Source organism: Pongo abelii, chromosome 8 (assembly GCF_028885655.2).
Source record: "Pongo abelii isolate AG06213 chromosome 8, NHGRI_mPonAbe1-v2.0_pri, whole genome shotgun sequence".
Taxonomy (NCBI): domain Eukaryota; kingdom Metazoa; phylum Chordata; class Mammalia; order Primates; family Hominidae; genus Pongo; species Pongo abelii.
The window spans coordinates 76,308,578-76,332,651 of NC_071993.2; the positions used below are offsets into that span (position 1 = coordinate 76,308,578).

The 24,074-nt window shown below is 38.7% G+C and overlaps 1 protein-coding gene across 12 annotated transcripts in view; it reads left to right on the plus strand.

Annotated features, from left to right (window-relative positions):
• The window catches only part of HERC4 (HECT and RLD domain containing E3 ubiquitin protein ligase 4), a 154,391-nt gene extending 131,845 nt beyond the window's left edge, over positions 1 to 22,546 (plus strand). For all 12 annotated transcript variants that reach the window (XM_054523391.2, XM_002820893.6, XM_054523396.2 and 9 more), the window contains 6 exons: positions 3,403 to 3,569; positions 4,870 to 4,936; positions 8,256 to 8,338; positions 11,705 to 11,888; positions 19,252 to 19,354; positions 21,299 to 22,546. In XM_054523391.2, coding sequence (XP_054379366.2) covers positions 3,403 to 3,569; positions 4,870 to 4,936; positions 8,256 to 8,338; positions 11,705 to 11,888; positions 19,252 to 19,354; positions 21,299 to 21,507 — 813 coding nt within the window. In that variant the 3' untranslated portion in view covers positions 21,508 to 22,546. The remainder of the gene's footprint in view (positions 1 to 3,402; positions 3,570 to 4,869; positions 4,937 to 8,255; positions 8,339 to 11,704; positions 11,889 to 19,251; positions 19,355 to 21,298) is intronic.
• Positions 22,547 to 24,074: the final 1,528 nt, after the last annotated feature.

The following is a 24,074-nucleotide window of genomic DNA, read 5'->3' on the forward strand; positions in this document are numbered from 1 at the left end:
CACAGTCTGGTTTTATTTGTACTCATCCTTATTAGGAAGGCCTTCCAGGTATTTGGAAGGACTTGGGTATTGTGATCTAAGTTTTTGGTCATTGCAGCCATATCTGCATTAAGGGGCACCCCAAGCCCAATATCACTGTGTCTCTTGCAAACTAAGAGGTACTGGCCTGGTCTTGGATAAGATTTGGAAGAATCCTCTGGATTATCAGGCAGAGACTCTTGTTCTCTTTCCTCACTTTTTCCCAAACAGAGTCTTTCTGTGCTGAGCTCTCTGGAGCTGGGGGAGGGGTGACACCAGCTGCTTTGTGGCCACCACTACTGGGACTGTACTGGGTCAGACCTGAAGCCAGCACAGCACTCGGTCTCACCTAAGGCTCATGGTAACCACTACCTGGCTACTGCCTTTGTTTGCTTAAGGCCCTAGGGCTCTGCAGTCAGCAGGTGGTGAAGCCAGCCAAGCTTGTGTTCTTCCCTTCAGTGCAGAGAGTTCCCCTCAGTCCCAGTTGGGTCCAGAAATGCTGTCTGAGAGCCAGGGATTGGAGTCAGAAACCTTAAGGAACATACCTGGTGCTCTGTTCTACTGTGGCCGTGCTGGCATCCAAGCCACAAGGCAAAATTGTTCCCACTCTACAGGCCCCATCCATAGAATGATTAGGTGGGGACCTGTCAAAGGAGAATCCTCAAATGTCAGCATATATTGGTTTTTTTATCCTTGGGGTTTTCCAGAAAGGTTGTAACCCTGGATGTCTGTGTTTTAGTGGTGTTCTGGACCCTGGAAAGGGAAGCTAGGATTCTCCTTGTTCACTGTACAGACCTTCATTTGATCCCTTTGTTTTCAGTGCAGCACCTTAACTATCAGCTGTCTCAGATTCCAGACCCTCTGGTTCAGGCTCTCCAAAAAGGCAAAGGACTTTCCACCAAGCATCCTAGTTTCAACCCTACTCTAATACCTCTGCCTTTTAGAGTCTTTATGTTTACCAGCTGAGCTAACTGGGCTACCTCTGATATTGTGGATATTGGTACTTCCAGTTCCTGAGCCTGTAGCACAAATTAGCTGTAAGTTACTATTTTAATTTTTTCTGCTTTACCAATTCAGTTACCAGCCATTTGTCTACTTTTCATATTTTGAAATGTTATTAACATCTCTTTATTGCTCTTACCTCCCTTATTGTCTTTTTTTCCTGTGGACTTATACCATTTTTCCTCCTTCTCTTTTAGAGGGTTTTAGGAGGGAGAAAGATTTAACACATTAATCAGTCTGCTCTATTTAAGAACTTTACAAACTTAAACAGAATTAAGACATAACAGCACAGAAAGATTAATTTGACCACTGAAAACTGTTACATTTATGCATAGCAGAAAACATAAAATTGAAAAGCATGTAACAGGCTGGGTTGTATGTAACAAATATGACACAGAGTAATACTCCTAATATATGAAGAATTCAAATACAGATACTTAACAAAAACACCATCCCCCAAAAGATAAGTGGGCAAAGTACCTGGAGAGATATTTCATGAGCACATACGTATCTCTGATTTTCAGTATCACAAATAGTCAGAAATGTGTACTAAAGCAAGTTGTCATTTTAAACTCAAAAGAAAAATGTGTTTGTGTGTGCATAGAGTATATATACAGATGAAAACGTGAAGAGTAGAGGATTTTCCTGGACTGCAAATGGCAGTTTAAACTGGAACAGGAGCTGGCACAGTATCTCACGCCTGTAATCTCAGCACTTCGGGAGGCTGAGGCGGGTGGATCACCTGAGGTCAGAGGTTCGAGACCAGCCTGACCAACATGGAGAAACCCCGTCTCTACTAAAAATACAAAATTAGCCAGGCATGGTGGCTCATGCCTGTAATCCCAGCTACTCGGGAGGCTGAGCCAGGAGAATCACTTGAACCCAGGAGGCAGAGGTTGCCGTCAGCCAAGATCGCATCATTGCACTCCAGCCTGGGCAACAAGAGTGAAACTCCATCTCAAAAACAAACAAACAAACAAACAAACTGGAACAGGGATAGAGGAAAACAGATTAGCAATATGCTTGACTGTCTTTTGGCTTATGAATTCTTCCTTAGGAAGTAGAATTTCTCCTAGGGAAATACTTCAAACTATGGACCAAAATATGCAAAAAGATGTCCATCTTATTTTTAATACTACTAGCTAGGTAGAATAACTGACATTTATTGAACTTTTAGTGTGTGTTTCAAGAACTGTGCTAAAAGTGTTTAACATATATTATCCCACGTAATCCTCACAACAACCATATGAGATAAATACTGTATTTACCTTCTTTGAAAACACAGAGGCTAGACTGCTAAACCAGGCTGGAGCCCAGGTCTTATTTAAAACATTTATTCTTTAACCATCATGCTCACAATTTTCTGTAAATACATATTACTTTTATAAAGATGAGGGAAAAAAATAAACATTTTCAGTGTGTCAGTAGTGTATGTTTCAGTTATCTAAGCATCCAAGGAGAGTAAAACAGTTAAATTTAGCAACTCATTGTACTTTTATGATACAATATGCTGCATTCATTAAAAAGTCATGTTTTGGCCAGGCGTGGTGGCTCACGCCTGTAATCCCAGCACTTTGGGAGGCTGAGGTGAGCGGATCACCTGAGGTCAGGAGTTTGAGACCAGCCTGACCAATATGGTGAAACCTCGTCTCTACTAAAAATACAAAAATTAGCCTGGCTGTGGTGGTACGTGCCTGAGGCGGGAGAATCTCTTGAACCCAGGAGGCATACGTTGCAGTGAGCAGAGATCGCACCACTGCACTCCATCCTGGGTGACAGAGGGAGACCTTATCTCAAAAAAACAAACAAAAAATAGTTGTGTTTTGAAGAACATTTAATGACATAATACTCATGTTGTAATTAGAAAATGAGATAAAATCTTAAATACAGTGTATTAAAAATATTTTTCTGAGCTTATTATAGGTGGAAATACACAAAAAAATTTTAATCATTATTCCTGAGTGATTGGTTTACAGGTGTTTATTCATTTTCTTTTCTTTGTTTTTTCTTTGTTTTCCAAATTTCGAATGTGTATTACTTTTTAAATCAGAAAAAAGTTATAGTAATTATTTCACCTATTAACTTAATATCGAATGACATGAATATGCTTATATGTCTGGGAAAAAACAGTTGTAAAGTCATATGTATAGTACGATTTCAGCTAGATATATTTTTTTTAAGTCTGAGAAAATATGCTACGTGGAAATGTACAAAAATACTAACAGTGATGTTATCCCAGGGAGAGAGTAATGAGGATGAACTTTTGTTATTTATTACTTTTTTCTCTATCTTTAAAATTGTATATGAGCATATTTATGTAATCATAGAAAATTTAATATTTTAACTTGGAGGACATGTCTTTACTTTTTCTTATATTTTTAGACATTTGAAGACAGTGATTTGTTCCATTTGATTGGTGTTATCTGTGGCTTAGCAATTTACAATTTTACCATTGTGGACCTCCATTTTCCATTGGCTTTATATAAGAAACTACTGAAAAAGAAGCCATCCTTGGATGATTTGAAAGAACTAATGCCTGATGTTGGGAGGTTAGTTGGAAAAAAAAGTCAAAAGGTAGTAGGGTTTGGGAGGTAAGAAGTGGGGAATGTACAGAAAGCTTTCCTTCTATGAAAAAATATATTTTGTTCTTCTTGTTAAATTTCTGAAATAAACAAATGCCCTTCTAATAAAGGAAAATCCATTATGTTTCTCAGATCAAAATTTTCTATTAAAAGACTAAATTTGGCTGGTGCAGTGGCCCACACCTGTAATCCTAGCACTTTGGGAGGCCGAGGCAGGTGGATCACCTGAGGTCAGGAGTTTGAGACCAGTGTGGAGGTCAGGAGTTCGAGATTAGTGTGGCCAACATGGTGAAACCCCATGTATACTAAAATACAAAAATTAGCCAGGCATGGTGGCCCACGCCTATAGTCCCAGCTACTCAGGAGGCTGAGGCAGGTGAATTGCTTGAACCCAGGAGGTGGAGGTTGCAGTGAGCCAAGATTGTGCCATTGCACTCCAGCCTGGGTAAGAGAGCAAGACTCCGTCTCAAAAAAAAAAAAAGACAGACTAAATTTTTAGTTGTTTGACAATACCTTGCAAATATCAGATAATCACCTTAGGAAAGTAAATTTTTTTCTGAGAGTGGTTAAATGATTTATTTGGACTTTTACTTCTGATAACCTTCATTCCTAGTTTGAATATGTGAAATTTATTTTTATTTATTAAATAAAATGGATTAAAAATTGTATATAAATAAGGACAAATGGGCCAGGCGTGGTGGCTCACGCCTGTAATCCTAGCACTTTGGGAGGCTGAGGTGGGCGGATCACGAGGTCAGGAGTTCGAGACCAGCCTGGCCAACATGGTGAAACCCCGTCTCTACTAAAAATACAAAAATTAGCCGGGCATGGTGGTGGGCGCCTGTAATCCCAGCTGCTCTGGCTGAGGCAAGAGAATTGCTTTTAAAAACCTGGTGGGCGGAGGTTGCAGTGAGCCAAGATCATGCCACTGCACTCCAGCCTGGGCGACAGAGCAAGACTCCATCTCGGGAAAAATAAAATAAAATAAGGAAAAATATTAAAAATAGGTGGATACATGGCCTTTGTATTCAGAAAAGTGATAAGAACCTTTTACTAATTTTTTTCCTTAAGCATCATTTAGAAGTTTGCCATTGTGTATTCACTATTCTGAAACAAATATGAAATTACAAATTGACAAAAGGATTTTACCAAGAGGGAATGAGAAGTATATATATATATATATATATATATATATATCTCCATAAGTAAAATAGTCAAAATATCCAATAATGTTTTTCCTCTCAGAAACATATATATTATTTTGCAGAAGCATGCAACAGTTACTGGATTATCCAGAAGATGACATAGAGGAAACATTTTGTCTTAATTTTACGGTAAGATGGAAGGACATAGGTTAGCCTGGTTATTCATCATCCCTTTTATTTAACAGCTGTGTCTTAGGGTTTTTCTTTATTTTGATGGATGGAATTCTTAAAGAACCCTTTAGCTAACATTTATTGAGCATTTACTACGTGCTAGCTAGTCATAGTACATGCATTTCATTTAATCCTCAGCAGTCCAGTGAGGTTAGGATTATCCCTGTTTTACAGATGAAGAAAACTGAAAACAGTCATTACCTTGGGGAGTCAGTAGGCATACCAGCCTCTGTGACTTAAACCTGTGTACTTTATCATTATGCTAAAGATATTGACAAATACAAGACATCCTCTTTACCCAAGTGTTCATTTTTGAGTCTGCAATTACAGAAATGCTTTAGATAGAGAAGCAAAAGGTTATTGTAATGTGAGAATATTACTACTAAACTTAAAAACATTAATTTCCACTGGTACGTTCCTTTCTGTTTCACACTAACATTCATCCTTGCCCATCTTGTCTTATTCACTGTTGGGTGACATAGATAAAACAAATGCAAATGCATTGCAATATTATTTGGAAAATGAAATTGCAAATCTTGTAAAAGATGCACAATTTCATTAAGGCAGCAAAGGGATGTGTTTCGTTTTGTTTTGTTTTTTTGAGATGGAGTCTTGCTCTGTCACCCAGGCTGGAGTGCAGTGGCGCGATCTCAGCTCACTGCAACCTTTGCCTCCCAGGTTCAAGCCATTCTCCTGCCTCAGCCTCCTGAGTAGCTGGGATTACAGGTGCATGCCACCACACCCAGCTAATTTTTGTATTTTTAGTAGAGAAGGGGTTTCACCACCTTGGCCAGGCTGGTCTCGAACTCCTGACCTCGTGATCTACCCACCTCGGCCTCCCAAAGTGCTGGCATTACAGGCATGAGCCACTGCACCTGGCCAAAAGGGATGTTAAATAACTGATTCAGTCACATGCAAAGCCGTTGATAGATGAGGATATGGCAGAAGTAGACTCGTTGGTAATTAAATAAGAGAAAATCCATAAGTATTACGGTAAGGCACTCCAGAAGGGAACAATTTGAATATTATAAATTAGACTCTTGGAGAAATTGTAAAACCTTCAGTTTTCTTTTCCTTTTTCTTTTCTTTTTTTTGAGACAGAATCTTGCTCTGCCCAGTCTGGCGTGCAGTTGCGCGATCTTGGCTCATTGCAACCTCCGCCCCCCAGGTTCCAGCAATTCTCCTGCCTCAGCTCCCAAGTAGCTGGGACTACAGGTGCACACCACCGTGCCCAGCTAATTTTTGTATTTTTAGTAGAGACGGGGTTTCACCATGTTGGCCAGGATGGTCTCAATCTCTTGACCTCGTGATCTGCCCGCGTTGGCCTCCCAAAGTGCTGGGATTACAGGCGTGAGCCACAGCGCCCGGCCTCTTTTTTATTTTTTAAATTTTTTATTTGTATATTTGTTTGCCACCCTGCCACACACACAACATTCTCTTTATGGTTTTGTCAAAGCTGACAAAAGATGCCATATTCTGCTGTCATAAAATTTGCCAAAAAAAATTGCACGTTCATAATTTTTTCAAGAAAATTTTAAGACTATTTTCTGTCCGGGCACAGTGGCTCACGTCTGTAATCCCAGCACTTTTGGAGCCCGAGGCGGGCAGATCACTTGAGGTCAGGAGTTAGAGACAAGCCTGGCCAACATGGTGAAACCCCGTCTCTACTAAAGATACAAAAATGAGCCAGGCATGGTGGCACGTGCCTGTAATACCAGCTACTCGGGAGGCTGAGGCAGGAGAATCACTTGAACCTGAGAGGTGGAGGTTGCAGTGAGCTGAGATCGTGCCATTGTACTGCAGCCTGGGTGACAGAGTGAGATTCCGACTCAAAAAAAAAAAGGTTGCTCTCCACAAATCCAGATAACAACAGAAAAGCATTTTCCAAAGTGTGTTCCTGTTAGAATAAGGTGACCATAAAATTAAAAAACAAAAACAAAAACTATTTTCTATGAAATTTTGGTTCTTTTTCATTTGATTCAATCATACTCATGTTAGTTTCTTGAATTTTTATTGATCATCTCAGTTGACTAAAAAATTGAGTTTCAAGCTGTTTAATTTCTAATTTATCAGTCACCAAATTTGTGAATTCTTACTATATTCAAAGAACTATGGTAATTCAAACATTTCTTCCCACTGCCATTTCTTTCTCAGAGATTTTTCAGTGGCTCTTTATTGCTTGTAGAATAATAGCTTTAGAATGGGTGTCAAAGACATTTTTCTGGCTCTCCTCCTTTCATTGTATCCCTCCCTTCATACCAAGTTTTGTCATATCACACAGTATTTTTTTAATATACCTTACCTTCCTCTTTTTCAGAGCCACTTGCCATACATTTTCAGAAACTTGGTATTTATTGTAATATCTAATTTTTTGTTCAATTGATATTCTCTGTCTGAAATCTCACTGTCTTCTTAATCTTTCAAAATACTACCCATACTTGTAGGTGCTTTTCAGATGGCATTTCTTCCTCATCTTTCACACTTTCTCTAGTTTAGAATTCTGTTTGCATTCCTCTATGATCTGATAACATTTTGTTCATCTCTCTCTTATAAATGCATTTTATTATAATTATTTCTTTATATGTTACATTTCTCTTCCTTTACTAGATAGTAAACATCACAGCAGGAGTATATTCATCTAACATCCCACTCCCATCATAGTATTTTTAAATAGCAGGTTTTCATAAAAGAGGATAATATTCCAAAAAGAAGGACTAGCAAAAGAAAAGATGCAGAAGTGGGAATGGTAATATTTTTAGAAAAATTCCAGAAGTAAAAGAAATAAAAGATTTCAAAATAACTGACTATCTTTATAAACCAAATTAGTACATAACTGGAAAAACAGTCTGTGATCAAGTTTACAACAAGTGATAGAGGAGCCCTGGAGTAGCCGTTGTCATGTGGGAAGAATGCATGGTTTTCTAAGCTGAATGCATTCTCATACTTGGATTTTATCACTTGTCTAAGGAAAACATCATGTCTAATATTTTATAGTAACAATTCTAAAGTTTTATGCACAACAAATGCTTAGTTTCCTTATTAACTTACCAAACTTGGTAATTTGTAATTAATCATGGTAGGATTTCAAACTAGAGAGGATCAAAATTTCTAGTTCTGGCTTTAAGCAGAATTCTCAGATAAGCTATATGGTAGCAAAATTGTATCTCAAATTTGGTAGTTTTTTAAAATTAAATGAGAGGTAGAATATAATAGATTATTAAAATACTCTTAAGTTTTGAGTCTGACATTGACTTTTTTTAAAAATTTAAATTAATAGATCACAGTTGAAAACTTTGGTGCAACAGAAGTGAAAGAGCTGGTTCTAAATGGTGCAGACACAGCTGTTAACAAACAAAATCGGTAAGTGAATTTTAGCAGCAACAGTGGGAATAATAAGATTCAGTAGACATTTTCTTCTGTACGTAGAAAACGTGTCACAACCCTAAGCTTTTACTCCAATAGAACTTTAATTTTGAGTGGTTACTGAGGAATAATCTTCCTTTTCCTCCTGAAATCCCTTGAAGACATTAAAACAAAGAGAAGGGAGAAGTGACAGCAGCAAACATTTTTGGAAGCCAGGAAACAGTAGTAACTAACTTTAGCAAACCAGAGAAAGCTGCAACATGAGATGGAAAAGAGGAGCCACGAAGCCAGCTGGATCACTTCACAAAACAAAAGTTTGGGTGCTAAGAATAAAACATACCTTTAGAAAATGCATGGTGTTTGGGGAAATGCTAGAACTCTTGTAAGAAGCAGTTAGAAACTAGTTTCCCACGCTAACATTGGATTTAAAACAACAACAAAAGAAACTAGTTTCCCTTAGCACACCAGGAACCTGGCAACTGCCCCTCTCTGGCCTGGGCAGGAGATTGGAAATTTACCTTCTGGAGAAATTGAACTAAAGGGACTGTGGATTTGCGGACACCTGGACACTGCCACAGGCAAGGAGCTGAACTGAAAACAGGGAGATTAAGTGCTAAAAGTCTATAGCTCCCTCCTCCTTGGTACCGTATAGTGAAAGATCCTTTTCTGGGGAAACTGCCTAACATTTAAAATGTAAATCCATAGGCCCCGCAGTGACTCACACCTGCAATCCCAGCACTTTGGGAGGCCGAGGCGGGCGGATCACGAGGTCACAACAACGAGACCATCCTGGCTAATGCAGTGAAACCCCATCTCTAGTAAAAATACAAAAAATTAGCCAGGCGTGGTGGAATGTGCCTGTAGTTCCAGCTACTCAGGAGGCTGAGGCAGAAGAATCGCTTGAACCCAGGATGCAGAGTTTGCAGTGAGCTGAGATCGTGCCACTGCGCTCCAGCCTGGGCAACAGAGCGAGACTCCGTCTCAAAAAAAAAAAAAAAAAGTAAATCAATAGCCAAAGGTCAACAGACATTTAAGGAAAGACCAAAACAGTCAAAAAGAATGGCAAGAAACCAGGAACCATGCAAGTTGAAGGACAAAACTTCAGAGGAAACTGAAATCAGTATCCTCAGAATGATGCGTGACATCCAGATGGATACAATTAAAAATGGGAAAAAAAAAAACTCATTTGAAAGAAATGGAATGAAGGAAATCTGTCAAAGAAAATATTTAAAAACAAACAAAAAAAAAAACTTCCCAGAAACAAATGCCATCTTTTCAAGATTGAAAGCATGAGAAGTGGAAAAAAGATCAATACCAAGACAAGATACATGAAATTTCAAAATTTTCAGTCAAAGGGACCCTAAAACTGTCCAGAAAACCCACAGACCTAAGAATCAGTAACATCAGACACTGGAATCAAGGAACACTGGAAGCTAGAAGACCAAAATTTTGGGAGAAAATTACTTTTAACTTAGAATTCTGTATCCAAATTATCAAGTGTGTATGTTTAAAAACATTTTCATACATGCACAGTCTCAGAGATTTTACTTCTGATGCCTTTTTCTCAGGAAGTTACTGGAGGATATATTCTATCTACCAAAACAAGGAATTAAACCAAGAAAGAGGAAGACACAGGATTATAAAAACAACCACCACCACCACCAGGATTCAAACAAGCAAAGATTCTTTCTGAAGGATCAATAGCTGTGTCGATTTAGAAATAACTTGGGTTAGATCAAGAGGATGGAGGGCTCGAGGACAGAAATAAGTACCTAATATTTTGAATGAATCTAGAGGAAATGGATATTTCTTTTGGAGAAGTTGGGGATGAATTAACAAACTAAGGAAAACAAAAGTTCTTTTTAAGAGAAAAAGGGTAACCATAGAATACAGCTTAACTGTGAATAATATAGAAATGTTAACAAGTATTGAACCAAAAATTGTTATATAAATATAATGTACAGGGGAGTAGAAAGTGAATGGGACAATTATATTAAAGATTAATCCAAACCAAATTGAAATTTAAGGAATAATAATAGAACTGTGTTGTTAGAAGCTTGAATATAAATATCAGAAGGAATAGCAAAAAGAGTTAAATAGTTGCCTTTTAATAGCGGGAATTTCTGGCAGAGAAGTGCAGGACAGAGTTGCTTTGTTCTCTTCTGTTACAATTCTTTAATAGTGGTTGTTGCCAGGGAGTTGGTCCAAAGGATTATAATCCTGATTCCGCTACTTAGAAGCTTTATAACTTTAAATAAATTAGTTGATGTCTCAATGCCTCAGTGTCCTTCTCTGTTAAATGGAATGACAAATTATACTTACTTCATGGGGTTGAGAACTGGATGAGACAATATTTTAAGATACTTAGAATAAGACCTAGCACATGTAGTGCTCAGTAAATGTTGGCTATTAGGATTGTTAACTATTTGATGTTTTAAACTCTTGATATGTCTTACTTTGATAAAAATAAAGCTGTTTTTAAAATGACGTGAAAAAAGTTTAGGTCCTTCTAGATATCCTTGTTTTAAAAAAATACTTGGTTCTGAAAGGCAATTTACCATTATTCGTATTGCAGAATCATCCTTTATTACTTGGAAGACAAAGATATAAAATAGTGAAATCTTCTAGTATCCATTCTCATTATTTGACCAGATAGCATCATAAAATGTTGTGGCTAGCAAAACAAAACAGACTGAATAATATTGTGGTTCAAATTCAGGGGTTAAAGGGGCTTTTTTTTTCTTTACAGTTTCCTTTTGTATCATAAGAGGTAGAAGAGAATCAGAGGTGATTGTGTATGTATTCACACGTACATTTGAAAAGAAACTACACTTGTACTCTTTAATGATTATCCTAAAAGAATGCTTAGTACCCTCTCAGGCGTTTGTTAAAGTAAATGTTGTTCAGATTCCTTGGAACCCAAGGAAAAGAAGGCTATAGTTTGTCAAATGATCTGAATCCCAAAACTCTCATTTTTTTGTCACCTATTGTTTGTAACAGATGATTCCTTTTAGGGATGCATGTGACATGATATATATAAATTCTCAATAACTTGTAAATATTTTAAAATTATTTTCATAGCCATTTGCATCATTCTGCCCATTAGGAAATGACATTTTTTCCATTAGGAATAGCCTAAGAATAACTGAATGCCTCATGGATACAGCTGATTTTTATATAGAAAGAATAATAGCTTTTTCCATAGTGACTTTGGTTTTGTCCTGTTTGAACCCTACTCATACATTCTCAGTTTCGTAGATATGTAGCAGAAATTGTAGGAGCACTTGAAGTTTTAATGACTACATTATGGATTCTTCATAAATTATTTTTATAATCTGTACATGTGTGCTTTTTCATTTCTAGGCAAGAGTTTGTTGATGCTTATGTGGATTACATATTCAATAAATCAGTGGCTTCCTTATTTGATGCTTTTCATGCGGGCTTTCATAAGGTCTGTGGAGGAAAAGTCCTTCTGCTCTTTCAGCCTAATGAACTACAAGCAATGGTCATTGGAAATACAAATTATGATTGGAAGGAACTGGAAAAGGTAGGGGAAAACTAATCTCTGATATTGTTAAATGGAAAGGTTTATATGTGGAAATCTTGCCTTTTTATGTATTATTTTTTATTTTATACACTTTATTACTACCATTTTACAGGAAAGCACTCTACCCTTCAAACTCCACAATGAATGGATTTGAACTGTGTATGAATTAGACATCATTATAATTGGTGGTATTGATATAGAAAACTCATCTGGCCAGGCACAGTGGCTCTCACCTATAACCCCAGCACTTTGGGGTGCTTAGGCGGGAGGATCACTTGAGGCCAGGAGTTCAACAGCAGCCTAGGGAACATAGCGAGACCTGATCTCTAAAAATAACTTAGGCCAGGCGTGGTGGCTTACACCTGTAACCCCAGGACTTTGGGAGGCCAAGGTGGGTGGATCACCTGAGGTCAGGAGTTCAAGACCAGCCTGGCCAACATGATGAAACCCTGTCTCTACTAAAAATACAAAAATTAGCTGGGCGTGGTGGCACGTGCCTGTAATCCCAGCTACTCAGGAGGCTGAGGCAGGAGAATCTCTTGAACCTGGGAGGCAGAGGTTGCAGTGAGCTGAGATTGTGCCACTGCACTCCAGCCTGGGCAACAGAGCAAGGCTCTGTCTCAAAAACAAAAAATAAGTAAATAAAAATAGATAAAAATAATTTTAAAAATTAGCCAGATGTGGTAGCAAACACCTGGGGTCCTACCTGTGGGAGGCTGCAGTGGGAGAATCTCTTGATCCCAGGTGGTTGAGGCTGTAGTGAGCCATGATTATACCACTGCACTTGAGCCTGGATGACAGAGCAGGAGCCTGTCTGTCTCAAAAGAAAACAAAAATGTCATCTGTGACACAGCTGGATAGAAGCCCTAACCAAGCTGGGCGCGATGGCTCATGCCTGTAATCCCAGCACTTTGGGAGGCCAAGGTGGGCGGATCACCTGAGGTCAGGAGCTCCAGGCCAGCCTTGCCAACATAGTGAAACCCCGTCTCTACTAAAAATACAAAAATTAGTCGGGCATGGTGGCACACACCTGTAATCCCAGCTACTTGGGAGGCTGAGACAAGAGAATTGCTGGAACTTGGGAAGCAGAGGTTGCAGTGAGCCAAGATCGCGCCACTGCACTCTCCAAAAAAAAAAAAAAAAAAAAAAAAAAGCCCTACCCAAAGCTGAATGGGTTTTCGTTCTGCCTCAGTCTTAGGAAAACCATTATGAAATGGAGTTGTGATGTTTAAAAATCTTTGTTTCCTTTTTTTCTGATTAGTCTCTGTTATATTTTTTAGCAGAGTAATTATCAAATATTGATTCTGATAAACATTTAATAGAAAGTGCTGGCCGTGTGTGGTGGCTCATGCCTGTAATGCCAGCACTTTGGGATGCCGAGGTGGGCGGATCACCAGGTCAAGAGATCGAGACCGTCCTGGCCAATCAACATAGTGAATGAAACCCCGTCTCTACTAAATATACAAAAATTTGGGGATAGTGTTGCACGCCTGTAGTCCCAACTACTCGGGAGGCTGAGGCAGGAGAATTGCTTGAACCCAGGAAGCGGAGGTTGCAGTCAGTGAGATTGCGCCACTGCACTCCAGCCCAGGCAACAGAGCAAGACTCCATCTCAAAAAGAAAGAAAGTGCTAGGTTAAGCCAGGCATGGTATCTCATGCCTGTAATCCCAGCACTTGGGGAGGCTGAGGCAGGCAGATCACTTGAGGCCAGGAGTTGGAGACCAGCTTGGCCAACATGGTAAAACCCCATCTCTACTAAAAATACAAAAATTAGCCAGGTGTGGTGGCACACTCCTGTAATACCAGCTACTTGGGAGGCTGAGACACAAGAATCACTTGAACCTGGGAGGCAGAGTGACAGAAAGTGCAAGGTTAGATCAGCTTTGAGGAAGATATATGTGAAGTTAATCCGCCGATTTTCTATCTTTCTAATATACCATCCTCTGATTTATGCATTTATAATTACTTAGATACTGTATACCTATTAAGATGACTAACATAAAAAAATAGAGCAGCACTTACCACTCTACTTTTTATGTCAGTCATATTAATAGGTGCAAAGCATCAGGAACGTTTATACGTTGCCGATGGGGATACAAAATGGTATAGTCACTTTGGAAATAGTGGCAGTTTCTTATAAAGTTAAACATACATTTGCTATATGACCTAGCAGTCCTACTCCCAGGTATTAAATTATATTCACACAAAAATCTGTAAACAAAGGGGACAGAGTTACAGTTTTACTAGATGAAACGAATTCTGGAGATGGATGGTGGTACAACCATGTGAATGTAGTTAATGCTACTGAAGTGTACACTTAAAATGGTTAAGATACAAACTTTATGGTATGTGTATTTTACCTTAGTTTTTAAAGACTTTTTTTTTTTAATTTGCAAATGAGTAAAAAACTGGAAACAACCTGGATGTGCTTCAGTGGATGAATGGGTAAACCTATGACAGTATACCTATTCAGCAGAATAACTACTAAGTGTGAAAAGGAAATGCACAGCTGGGCCGGGCGCAGTGGCTCACTCCTGTAATCCCAGCACTTTGGGAGGCCGAGGCGGGCAGATCACCTAAGGTTGGGAGTTTGAGACCACCCTGACCAACATGGAGAAATCCCATCTCTACTAAAAATACAAAATTAGCTGGGTGTGGTGCCTGTAATCCCAGCTGCTGGGGAGGCTGAGGCAGGAGAATTGCTTGAACCTAGGAGGCGGAGGTTGCAGTGAGCCGGAGATCGTGCCGTTGCACTCCAGCCTGGGCAACAAGAGTGAAACTCCATCTCAAAAAAAAAAAAAAAAGAAAAGAAATGCACATCTGGGTGTGGTGTCTCACACCTGTAATCCTGGCACTTTGGGAGGCTGAGGTTGGCAGATAGCTTGAACCCAGGAGTTCAAGACCAGCCTGGACAACATGATAAAACCCTGTCTCTACAAAAAATACAAAAATTGACCCTTTATGGTGGCGTGCACCAGTAATCCGAGCTACTCAGGAGGCTGAGGTGGGAGGATCCCTTGAGCCCGGGAGGTAGAGGCTGCAGTGAGCCCTGACTGCACTCCGACGTGGGCAGCAAAGCAAGACCCTGTCTCAAAAAAGAAAAAAAAGCACTATTGATACATGCAACAACTGGATGAATCTGAGGCTTTATGCTGAGTGAAAGAAGCCAGTTTCAAATGGTTGCATACTGTATGGCTCCATTTATGTGACATTCTTGAAAAGACAAAAAATTATAGTGAATAGAGACTAAGGGTTGAGTGGGAGGGTGTGACGTCAGAGGAGGTAGCACAAGAGACATCTAAGAGCATAACAGTGATGGGACTGCTCAGTATCCTAATTGTGGCAGTGGTTACACAAATCTGCACATGTGCTTAGAACTTACAGAACTGTATACACCCCAGAATATAGCCAGTTTTACTGTGTAGTAATTTAAGGAATAAGGTTTTAAGAATAATTAGGACTTCTAGTTAAACATTATGGAATAAACATGTCTGCTCCCTCCCAAAAATATCACTAGAATGACAGAAATGGAATAAAAATAGTAATACACACACCAAAAAATAAAAATGCAATGAACAAGAGAAGAAATAGTTTTGGAAGACAGAAAGTAAGGAGATAAATTGATGAGTGACTTAGAGCAGAGGAAGATTGAATTCTAAGCCTCCAGAGGGACAGGATTGTCAAGAGGCAACTTTTTTTTTGAGATGGAGTCTCGCTCTGTCGCCCAGGCTGGAGTGCAGTGATGCGATCTTGGCTCACTGCAACCTCCGCCTCCCAAGTTCACGCGATTCTTCTGCCTCAGCCTCCCGAGTAGCTGGAACTACAGGCATGCCACTATTCCCAGCTGATTTTTTTTATTTTTTTAGTAGAGATGGGGTTTCGCCATATTGGGCAGGCTGGTCTTGAACTCCTAACCTCATGATCCACCCGCCTCGGCCTTCCAAAATGCTGGAATTACAGGCGTGAGCCACCGCGCCTGGCCCAAGGCAACTCATGTTATATCCTAGAATCTGAAAGGCTCAAGAATTGGTATACCATGTTACCCTTAATGGCAGGGATGAAGGTTGGACTAAGGGCAACAGAATTACTTTAAAGCCATTTTAAAGAATAATTGAACCATTCATGTCTCCTCTCCTACCCAGCAAAAGACAGCTTGGGAGAGAGGCTTTACAATTTGGGAAACAAGGTAAAACTGAGGGTGCTACACAGCTGGTAGCCAGGTGTAAATCCTTCAGGAAGGAGATTGAAGGTTCTTGTGTGGTAGTAAATTGACCTGCTCAAAAGAAGCCTGTAGATAATAACTCTAAGGGGTCCCCCAGTGGAAATGGACTCCACCTCTAATCACCTTAAAATGAAAATGATACAACAGCTTCTCATCACCCTTCAGATCCTACACAATTTTTCCCTCCTTGCCTCATCTCCTGTCATTGTTCCTCTCAATCTGCCTCAGGCTTATTAACCTCTGCTGAGCCTAGATCCCTCCAGGCACACTCCAGTCTTAGGGCGTTTCTGTCCTTTTCCATGTGCCTGGAATTATCTTCCCCTGACAATCCCAAAAGATTCTTGCTCTCACTTTCTTTGTGTGTTTATACCTTCTCAGAGACCTTCCCTGGATAACTGATCTAAAATTGCAAACCTCTCTCCTGCACACGTATCCTGTCTCCCCTCGCTGTTTTATTTTGCTTCTTTGGATTTGACATAATTTTACTTAGATTGCTCCTTCCCCTCACCACAATGTAAGCACCATGAGGGCAGAATTTTTGCCTCTTTGTTCACTGCTGTATTCCTAGCACCTAGGAGAGCACTCAGTAAGTACTTGAAACCTTGCCTGAAGTGATAATTGATGTAAGTGTTCATTCAGTTAAGACAGGACATCTTAAAAAGTATATTGTAGCGGCCGGGCACAGTGGCTCACGCCTGTAATCCCAACACTTTGGGAGGCTAAGGCAGGCGGATCACGAGGTCAGAAGATCAAGACCATTCTGGCCAACATAATGAAACCCCCGTGTCTACTAGAAATAAGAAAATTAGCTGGGTGTGGTGGTGCAGGCCTGTAATCCCAGCTACTCAGGAGGCTGAGGCAGGAGAATCGCTTGAACCTGGGAGGCGGAGGTTGCAGTGAGCCAAGATCGCGCCACTGTATTCCAGCCTGGTGACAGAGCAAGACTCTATCTAAAAACAAATATATATATATAGGTGTATTTATACTTAACACTTTGATTTCTTCTGTTGTATATCTGATTCATTACAATTTTAGTGATTATGATTTGGAGCTTTAAATGTTCTTTCTTAATCAGGTCATGTGTGCACATTTCTACCAAACCATTTAGAGATTTAAAAGAAAAAAAAACTTTAGCCATCCTCTTTTCATTCCCCACTAACATGCTCACAGACTTTAATTCAAACAGTTTAATAAATTCCGTGCTAGAATTCAAGCTGTTTTCTTCAAACTTGTGTGCAACTAACAGCAAGTATTTTGCATATTTGAATTATTGAGAGTTCAGTGATTAAGATGAATCATGGCTACAAATAAGGAGAGGCCAAAATTCAAGAGGCCCATTAGCAAGTATTTATTGAGCCTCTACTATGTGCCTGATAATATACAGCTGAGACTATGCAAGAGATTGAAGAGAAGACAGGAAATAAGATAGAGACATGGTCTTTGCCCTAATAAGGGAGCTAGAAATTAAATGCTTAATACACAGTTTTGATTAATACAATGAAAAAGAGTTTAGTGAGTGGTACATAAGGAGGAACCTAATCTAGGCTAGATGAATCTGGGAACGCCTCTTACTAGATGGTAAGCTTCACAAGGTAAGTGAGGATTCTGTTCACTGAGGTTTTCCCAGGGCCCAAAACATTGACTAAAACTCATTATATATTTGTTGGATGAATCAATGAATGAATTAGATGGCATTTAATCTGAGCCCTAAAAGGGTAAAAATTAGCCTGATGACCAAAGAAGAAAGGATGTGTCTGAGTGGTGTAGCCTGAGGGAACAGTATGTCCAAAGGACCTGACGCATCTGAAGAACTGAAAGTTAAAGCCAACTGCGGCTGGATAAGAACAGTTCACAATATAAATTATTTCCTCTCTACTTCCTACCCGCTTCTCTTTTAGTGCTAATTTTTGTTTGTTTGTTTGTTTTTTTGAGATGGAGTTTCGCTCTTGTTGACCAGGCTGGAGTGCAGTGGCGCAGTCTCGGCTCACTACAACCTCAAGCAATTCTCCTGCCTTAGCCTCCCCCAAGTAGCCGGGATTACAGGTGCCTGCCACCATGCCCAGCTAATTTTTGTATTTTCAGTAGAGATGGGGTTTCACCCTGTTGGCCAGGCTGGTCTGGAACTCCTGACCTCAAGTGATCTGCCCGCCTTGGACACCCAAAGTGCTGGGATTACAGGCGTGAGCCGCCGCGCCCAGCCAGTACTAATATTTTTGACAGGGGAGATATTTTAGTCCTATTGCTGCAAATTACCCCAAAACTTATTGGCTTCAAAGTAACAATGAAACTTTGTTGTTTCATAGTTTCTGTGGGTCAGGAATTCAGGAGTGGCTTCGCTGAGTAGTTTGGCCTCAGGGTTCCCTCATGAAGTTGCAGTCAGAATATTGGCTGGTGCTATAGTCATCTAAAAGCATGATTAAGGATAGAGGTTCACTTCCAAGGTGGCTTACTCACATGACTAGTTGGCAGGAGGCCTCAGTATAGCACCATGAGTACTTCTCTCCATATAGGGATGTTTGAATATCCTCATGAAATGACAACTGGTTTCCTCCAGAGTGAGTGATCCAGAAGAAGGGCTGAAGCCATAGAGTTTTTTTTTTTTTTATGATTTAGTCTCAGAAGTCATACATTCCTCATATTCGCAATATCCTTATACACACAGGCATGAATACCAGGAGGCAGTGCTCACTGGTGGCCATCTTGGAAACTACCTCAGAAAATTTTTAGCGTTGCTTAGTACCATATTTTTAAAAGGAGAGATAAATTGTAATGTTTGACTTCTGTTCATGAATACAGAGAAAGGGAATTTTCTGATTATCACAGATAATTCCATGTCATACTTTTAATGGTCCTATAACATTATTTTAGTAATTCTAGTTTCTCTTTATTTACTTTTGAAGATGATAATACAGTCCTATCATGTTCTTTGAAGTGCTGGGAAAGATTTCTGGTGATTCTTATGTATTTCTTCTTTTTCTCCTGGAACTAATAGTAATAGCTTCAAATTGTAAATGTCCAGAAAACAGTGGGCAATCCATTGAATTGCACAGATTGCAAACTACTGGACCATGTTAGCTTTATGTGCTAATATATTAGCCAGTGTGTCCCTTAATACTAATAAAAGATTATGTTGTTTTTAGAATACAGAATACAAAGGGGAATATTGGGCAGAACATCCTACGATAAAAATTTTTTGGGAAGTATTTCACGAATTACCATTGGAAAAGAAGAAACAGTTTCTGTGTAAGTATTTCTAACCAGTTGTATACTTTATGAAACTAGAATCTAATTATAGTATTATTCCAAAGTCCTGTTTTAATCTTCAAGTAATTTTTTTGAAAAAGAACTATCTGCACTCTTTAGTACATGTATTTTCTTATTTCAAAGGCTAAATTCAGTTTGCCTCCAAAATAGCATTGATTCATTCTATGAAGTAAAATGGAAGCTAACTTGGAAATGAAAGCAAACTATAGCTATGGTTATAGTTACAATAAACTGTGGTTACAATAAACTAGGATTGTAGAATTCTTTTTAGATTTCTAAAAAGATCTCTGGAATATAGTCATCCTTCGACATACATGGGGGATTGGTTCCAAGACCTCCCTGCCAAGGATACCCAAATCCAGTAAATGCTCAAGTTTCTTGTATAAATTGGCATAGTATTTGCATATAACCTACACACATCCTTATACTTTAAATCATCTCTAGATTACAGTCATGTGCCACATAATGACTTTTCAGTCAACGACAGACCATATATATGATAGTGGTCCCATAAGATTATAATACACCTACTGTACCTTTTCTATGTTTAGATACCAAATACCTACTGTTATGTTACAGTTACCTACAGAATTCAATACAGTAACATGCTGTACAGGTTTGTAGCCTAGGAGCAATAGGGCTATATCATGTAGCTTAGGTGTGTAGTAGACTATATACTGTCTAGGTTGTGTAAATATATGATGTTTACAGAATGAAATCGCCTAATGATGCATTTCTCAGAACATATCCTCATCGTTAAGTGACACATGAATGTACATGTTAATACCTCATACAATGTAGATGCTATGTAAATATTTCTTATACTGTATTGTTGAGGGACCAATGTCAAGAAAAACAGTTGACATATTCAGTACAGTCACAAGCATCCATTTTTTGAAAATATTTTCGATTTGCAGTTGGTTGAATCCATGGATGCAGAACTCACAGATAGGGAGGGCCAACTGTATTGCTCTTTTCTCTGTTTGGTCTTCATTTTTTCTTTTTGCTTCACGACTAAAACTTTGGCAATTTCTATATAAAATAAAGCTTTTTCAGGCCTTAGTTCCCTCATTTATAACTGATGCCTGTGTATCTTTCTTCTGTTACAGTCTGTATTCTAATTGAAATTTGACTTATTTTTAGAGTTGTCAGAATTTATGTGTCCAAATCAGTGACATTTCCTTTGATACTCCTGCTTTTGCCAAGAATGATTTGGCAACCTCCGAGAATCTTGGTCAAATTCTTCTGTATGTCATAAGGATGAGAAATCATTACTCTTTAAGAGTGATTTGAGCCTGGGAAACATGGCAAAACCTCATCTCTACAAAAATTAGCCCTGGGCTTGGTGACTATGCTCCCAGCTACTCCAGAAGCTGAGGTGAGAGGATTGCTCGAGCCCAGGAGGTCGAGGCTGCTGTGAGCTGTGACCGTGCCACTGCACTCCAGCCTGGGCAACTGAGCAAGACTCGTCTCCAAAAAAAAAAAAAAAAAAAAAGAATGATTTGAATTTTGGCTGCCCATTATAAATTTCTGATTTAAAAAATAACAGAAACGAAGCAAATAGAAAAAGAAATCATAATCAAAACTGCATTTTGTATTTGGTTTGTCAACCAGTTCTGAATGGCTTTTCCCAAAAAAGGGCTCTCAAAATGTTTTGGCAATGGCAAAATACTCACTTATCAAACATTTATTAAGCACTTCCTTTGTGCCAGTATTAAGATTATACTTTTAAAGAAAAAATATTGTGTGGATGAACAATTAGAATGTGTCTCAAAAAACTTGTCTTCCACAAATTAGGAAGTAAGTTAACACGTTAGAGCAGATGTTAATGTGAAGCTCTACTGTAGCGACTGTACAAAATATTACTTGCTACTTTATGTTTTTGTTTTGAAGTGGTTGACTGAATGATTTCTTTCTTGGCAGTGTTTTTGACAGGTAGTGATCGCATTCCTATTCTTGGTATGAAGAGTCTGAAACTAGTCATCCAGTCCACAGGAGGTGGTGAGGAATATCTCCCAGTTTCCCATACTTGTTTTAATCTTCTGGATCTTCCAAAATATACAGAAAAAGAAACTCTACGCTCTAAACTGATCCAAGCTATTGATCACAATGAAGGCTTCAGTTTAATATAACTTTGGAGTTATAACTATTCAGTTTAGTGCAAAAGCATTAAACTATTTGTGTTTTTCTTGTGGTGATGAATTCAGCAAGGTGACAGAGGTACTATTACAATTCTTACTTGCAGAATGTTCAATCTACGAGTGTTCATGGAAGCCAAAAAATATTAAAGGAAAATGAACAAACTGTTAATATTATTGTACAGAACCATGGATTTTTTTTGACCATCTTCCAATAAACATAGCAAGTATTGTGAATACATTAAAGTTTTACTAACATGAGTTTTAAGAGTTTGCATATTTCAGAAATGATCTGGTGTGAGTGCATGGAAATATTGCTTCATTTTTCTTCAATCATTGAGTGAAAAACCTTTAACTTTGGCCTGCAATAGTCATTTGATTATTTTTTCATTTTGTAAATAATGTTAAGTTTTGTAATAAAATAGTTACGTTCTGATACCAGTACAGTTTCTATGGTTGTAATTGAACTTGAACAGACTTTTAAAGGTTAAAAATTATGATTTAAATCTTACTCTGAGACTCTATAAAAAGAAGAAAAAGGTAGCATGGTGGAAACATGATCTTTTCTTTTTTGCTAGAATAAGTGTCTTTGTGCAAACCTAAATCACAAATAGGGAATATACTACATAACCTACAGTTCTTTTCTCTTTTGTGAATCCTGACACACTGATAGATGGGGGATTGTTGATCAGATAACTTATTAGAACTTATTAATATTTAGTACTGGAAGAACTCTGTCTCCACAGTTGCCAGTAATAGAAAGAAACATTGGCTACTATGAGCACCAATCACTGGGTTATAGCTGTCAAAATTATTGATGCTGCAGTGCTTTAGAGCTATTTCCTTGAATTTAAGAAACAAATCTTAACAGTTTTATGGTGCTGATGCTTAGTTATCTCATGCCATTAAATTGTAAAAGTGAGTTGATGCAATACATGTGACTTTCTGCTATAATGCAAATATTTATTTTTTAAATTTATTTTAAAATGCCGTGAAAACTGTTTAATAAAGATTTATTGTTTTAATATTTAAACTTTCAGTGGTTCTCATATAAGAGTCAAAATTTCTCAAAAAGAGGGATGGTTCAGGGAAGGTCTCTTAAATTTCGGATGACTTGTTTCTATTCCCACACGAATTTATAGAGGTCCATAGTCTCTTAACCTGCAATTCTAAAATAAAAACTGAAAAGAATATTGTCACCTCTCACTTTGCAGAAAAACCTGATCTGAATTGTTGAAGCTATTTATGGTATTCACTAAATAAGACTATGACCCCTATTGGGTGCTTTAAAAAATTCTTCAAAATTCATAATTCCAAAATGCAAGTAAGCCCAAGGGGTTGGATAAGGGATTGTGGACTTGTACTTTTCAGTAGATTAACTTAAAAAACTATTGGCGAACCACAGAACTCTATAGATAGAAGCACTAAAACAATATTCTCACCTAAGGTACTTTGCCTCAAAGTAGTAGCATTCTTCCCCATGAGAATGTTTCCGTGTACCTGATATTATACCATTTTCCCTGTTCATCCACTTCTTGAGGTGGTAATTATTCAAATCAAAAACATGTCAGATGCTCTTTCTCAATGGTAGTAACCTTTGTATATTATGAAGCTGATCTGTGAAATAGCAGGCACTTTGGATTAATAGTTCCATGAACAAATATTTTAACAAGAGAATAGCATCTGGGAGCACACTGTACAAAGCTTAATTTGGGGATTTTTCCTCCCTGTTACTCCAGAACTGTGATACAAGGTATTAACAGCAAGGAGATTCATGGTAGAAAGTTAAAATACCATTGAAGATTTCTGAAATTGCCATTTACTTTTAAAAAACAAGAAGTCTCGAGCTTTGTAGATCAGAGCAGCAAGGCTGCAGATCATTTGCTAAATTGTAGGGACTATGATTATTGAGTTGGCTAAATACTGAAGTATTTGGCCTCCACACATCTATTTGTAAGGTACAAATACAGTGTGTTTGTAGCTCTCCTGTCTTAGTAGTCATTCAAGCTATTAGCCATTGTTCAGGATGATTAATAAGACAGCAGAACCAAGACACTCCTTTCAATTAAAAGGAAATAAAACCAGAATGCAGGCTGGGCGTGGTGGCTTGCACCTATAATCCCAGCACTTGGAAGGCTGAGGTGGGCAGATGGCTTGAGTCTAGGAGTTCGAGACCAGCCTGCCCAACATGGTGAAACCCTCTACTAAAAATACAAAAAATTAGCCATGTGTGGTGGCAGATGCCTGTATTCCCAGCTACTTGGGAGGCTGAGGCAGGAGAATCACTTGAACCTGGGAGGCGGAGGTTGCAGTGAGCTCAGATGGCGCTACTGCACTCCAGCCTGGGTGACAGAGCAAGGCTGTCTCAAAAAAATAAAAATAAAACAATAAAACCAGAATGTAGTTGTAAAAACTGAGAGACCTAAATTAGATTCCCACGGTTAGCCTTCTCGTAGGATCTGTTCCTAAGGAACATTCATTGGGGTCAACTTTTACTATCAGGTTGCTCTTCCTTACAGCTTTTTACTACATTTAGTAAGGTTGTGAATCAAGGTGTAATA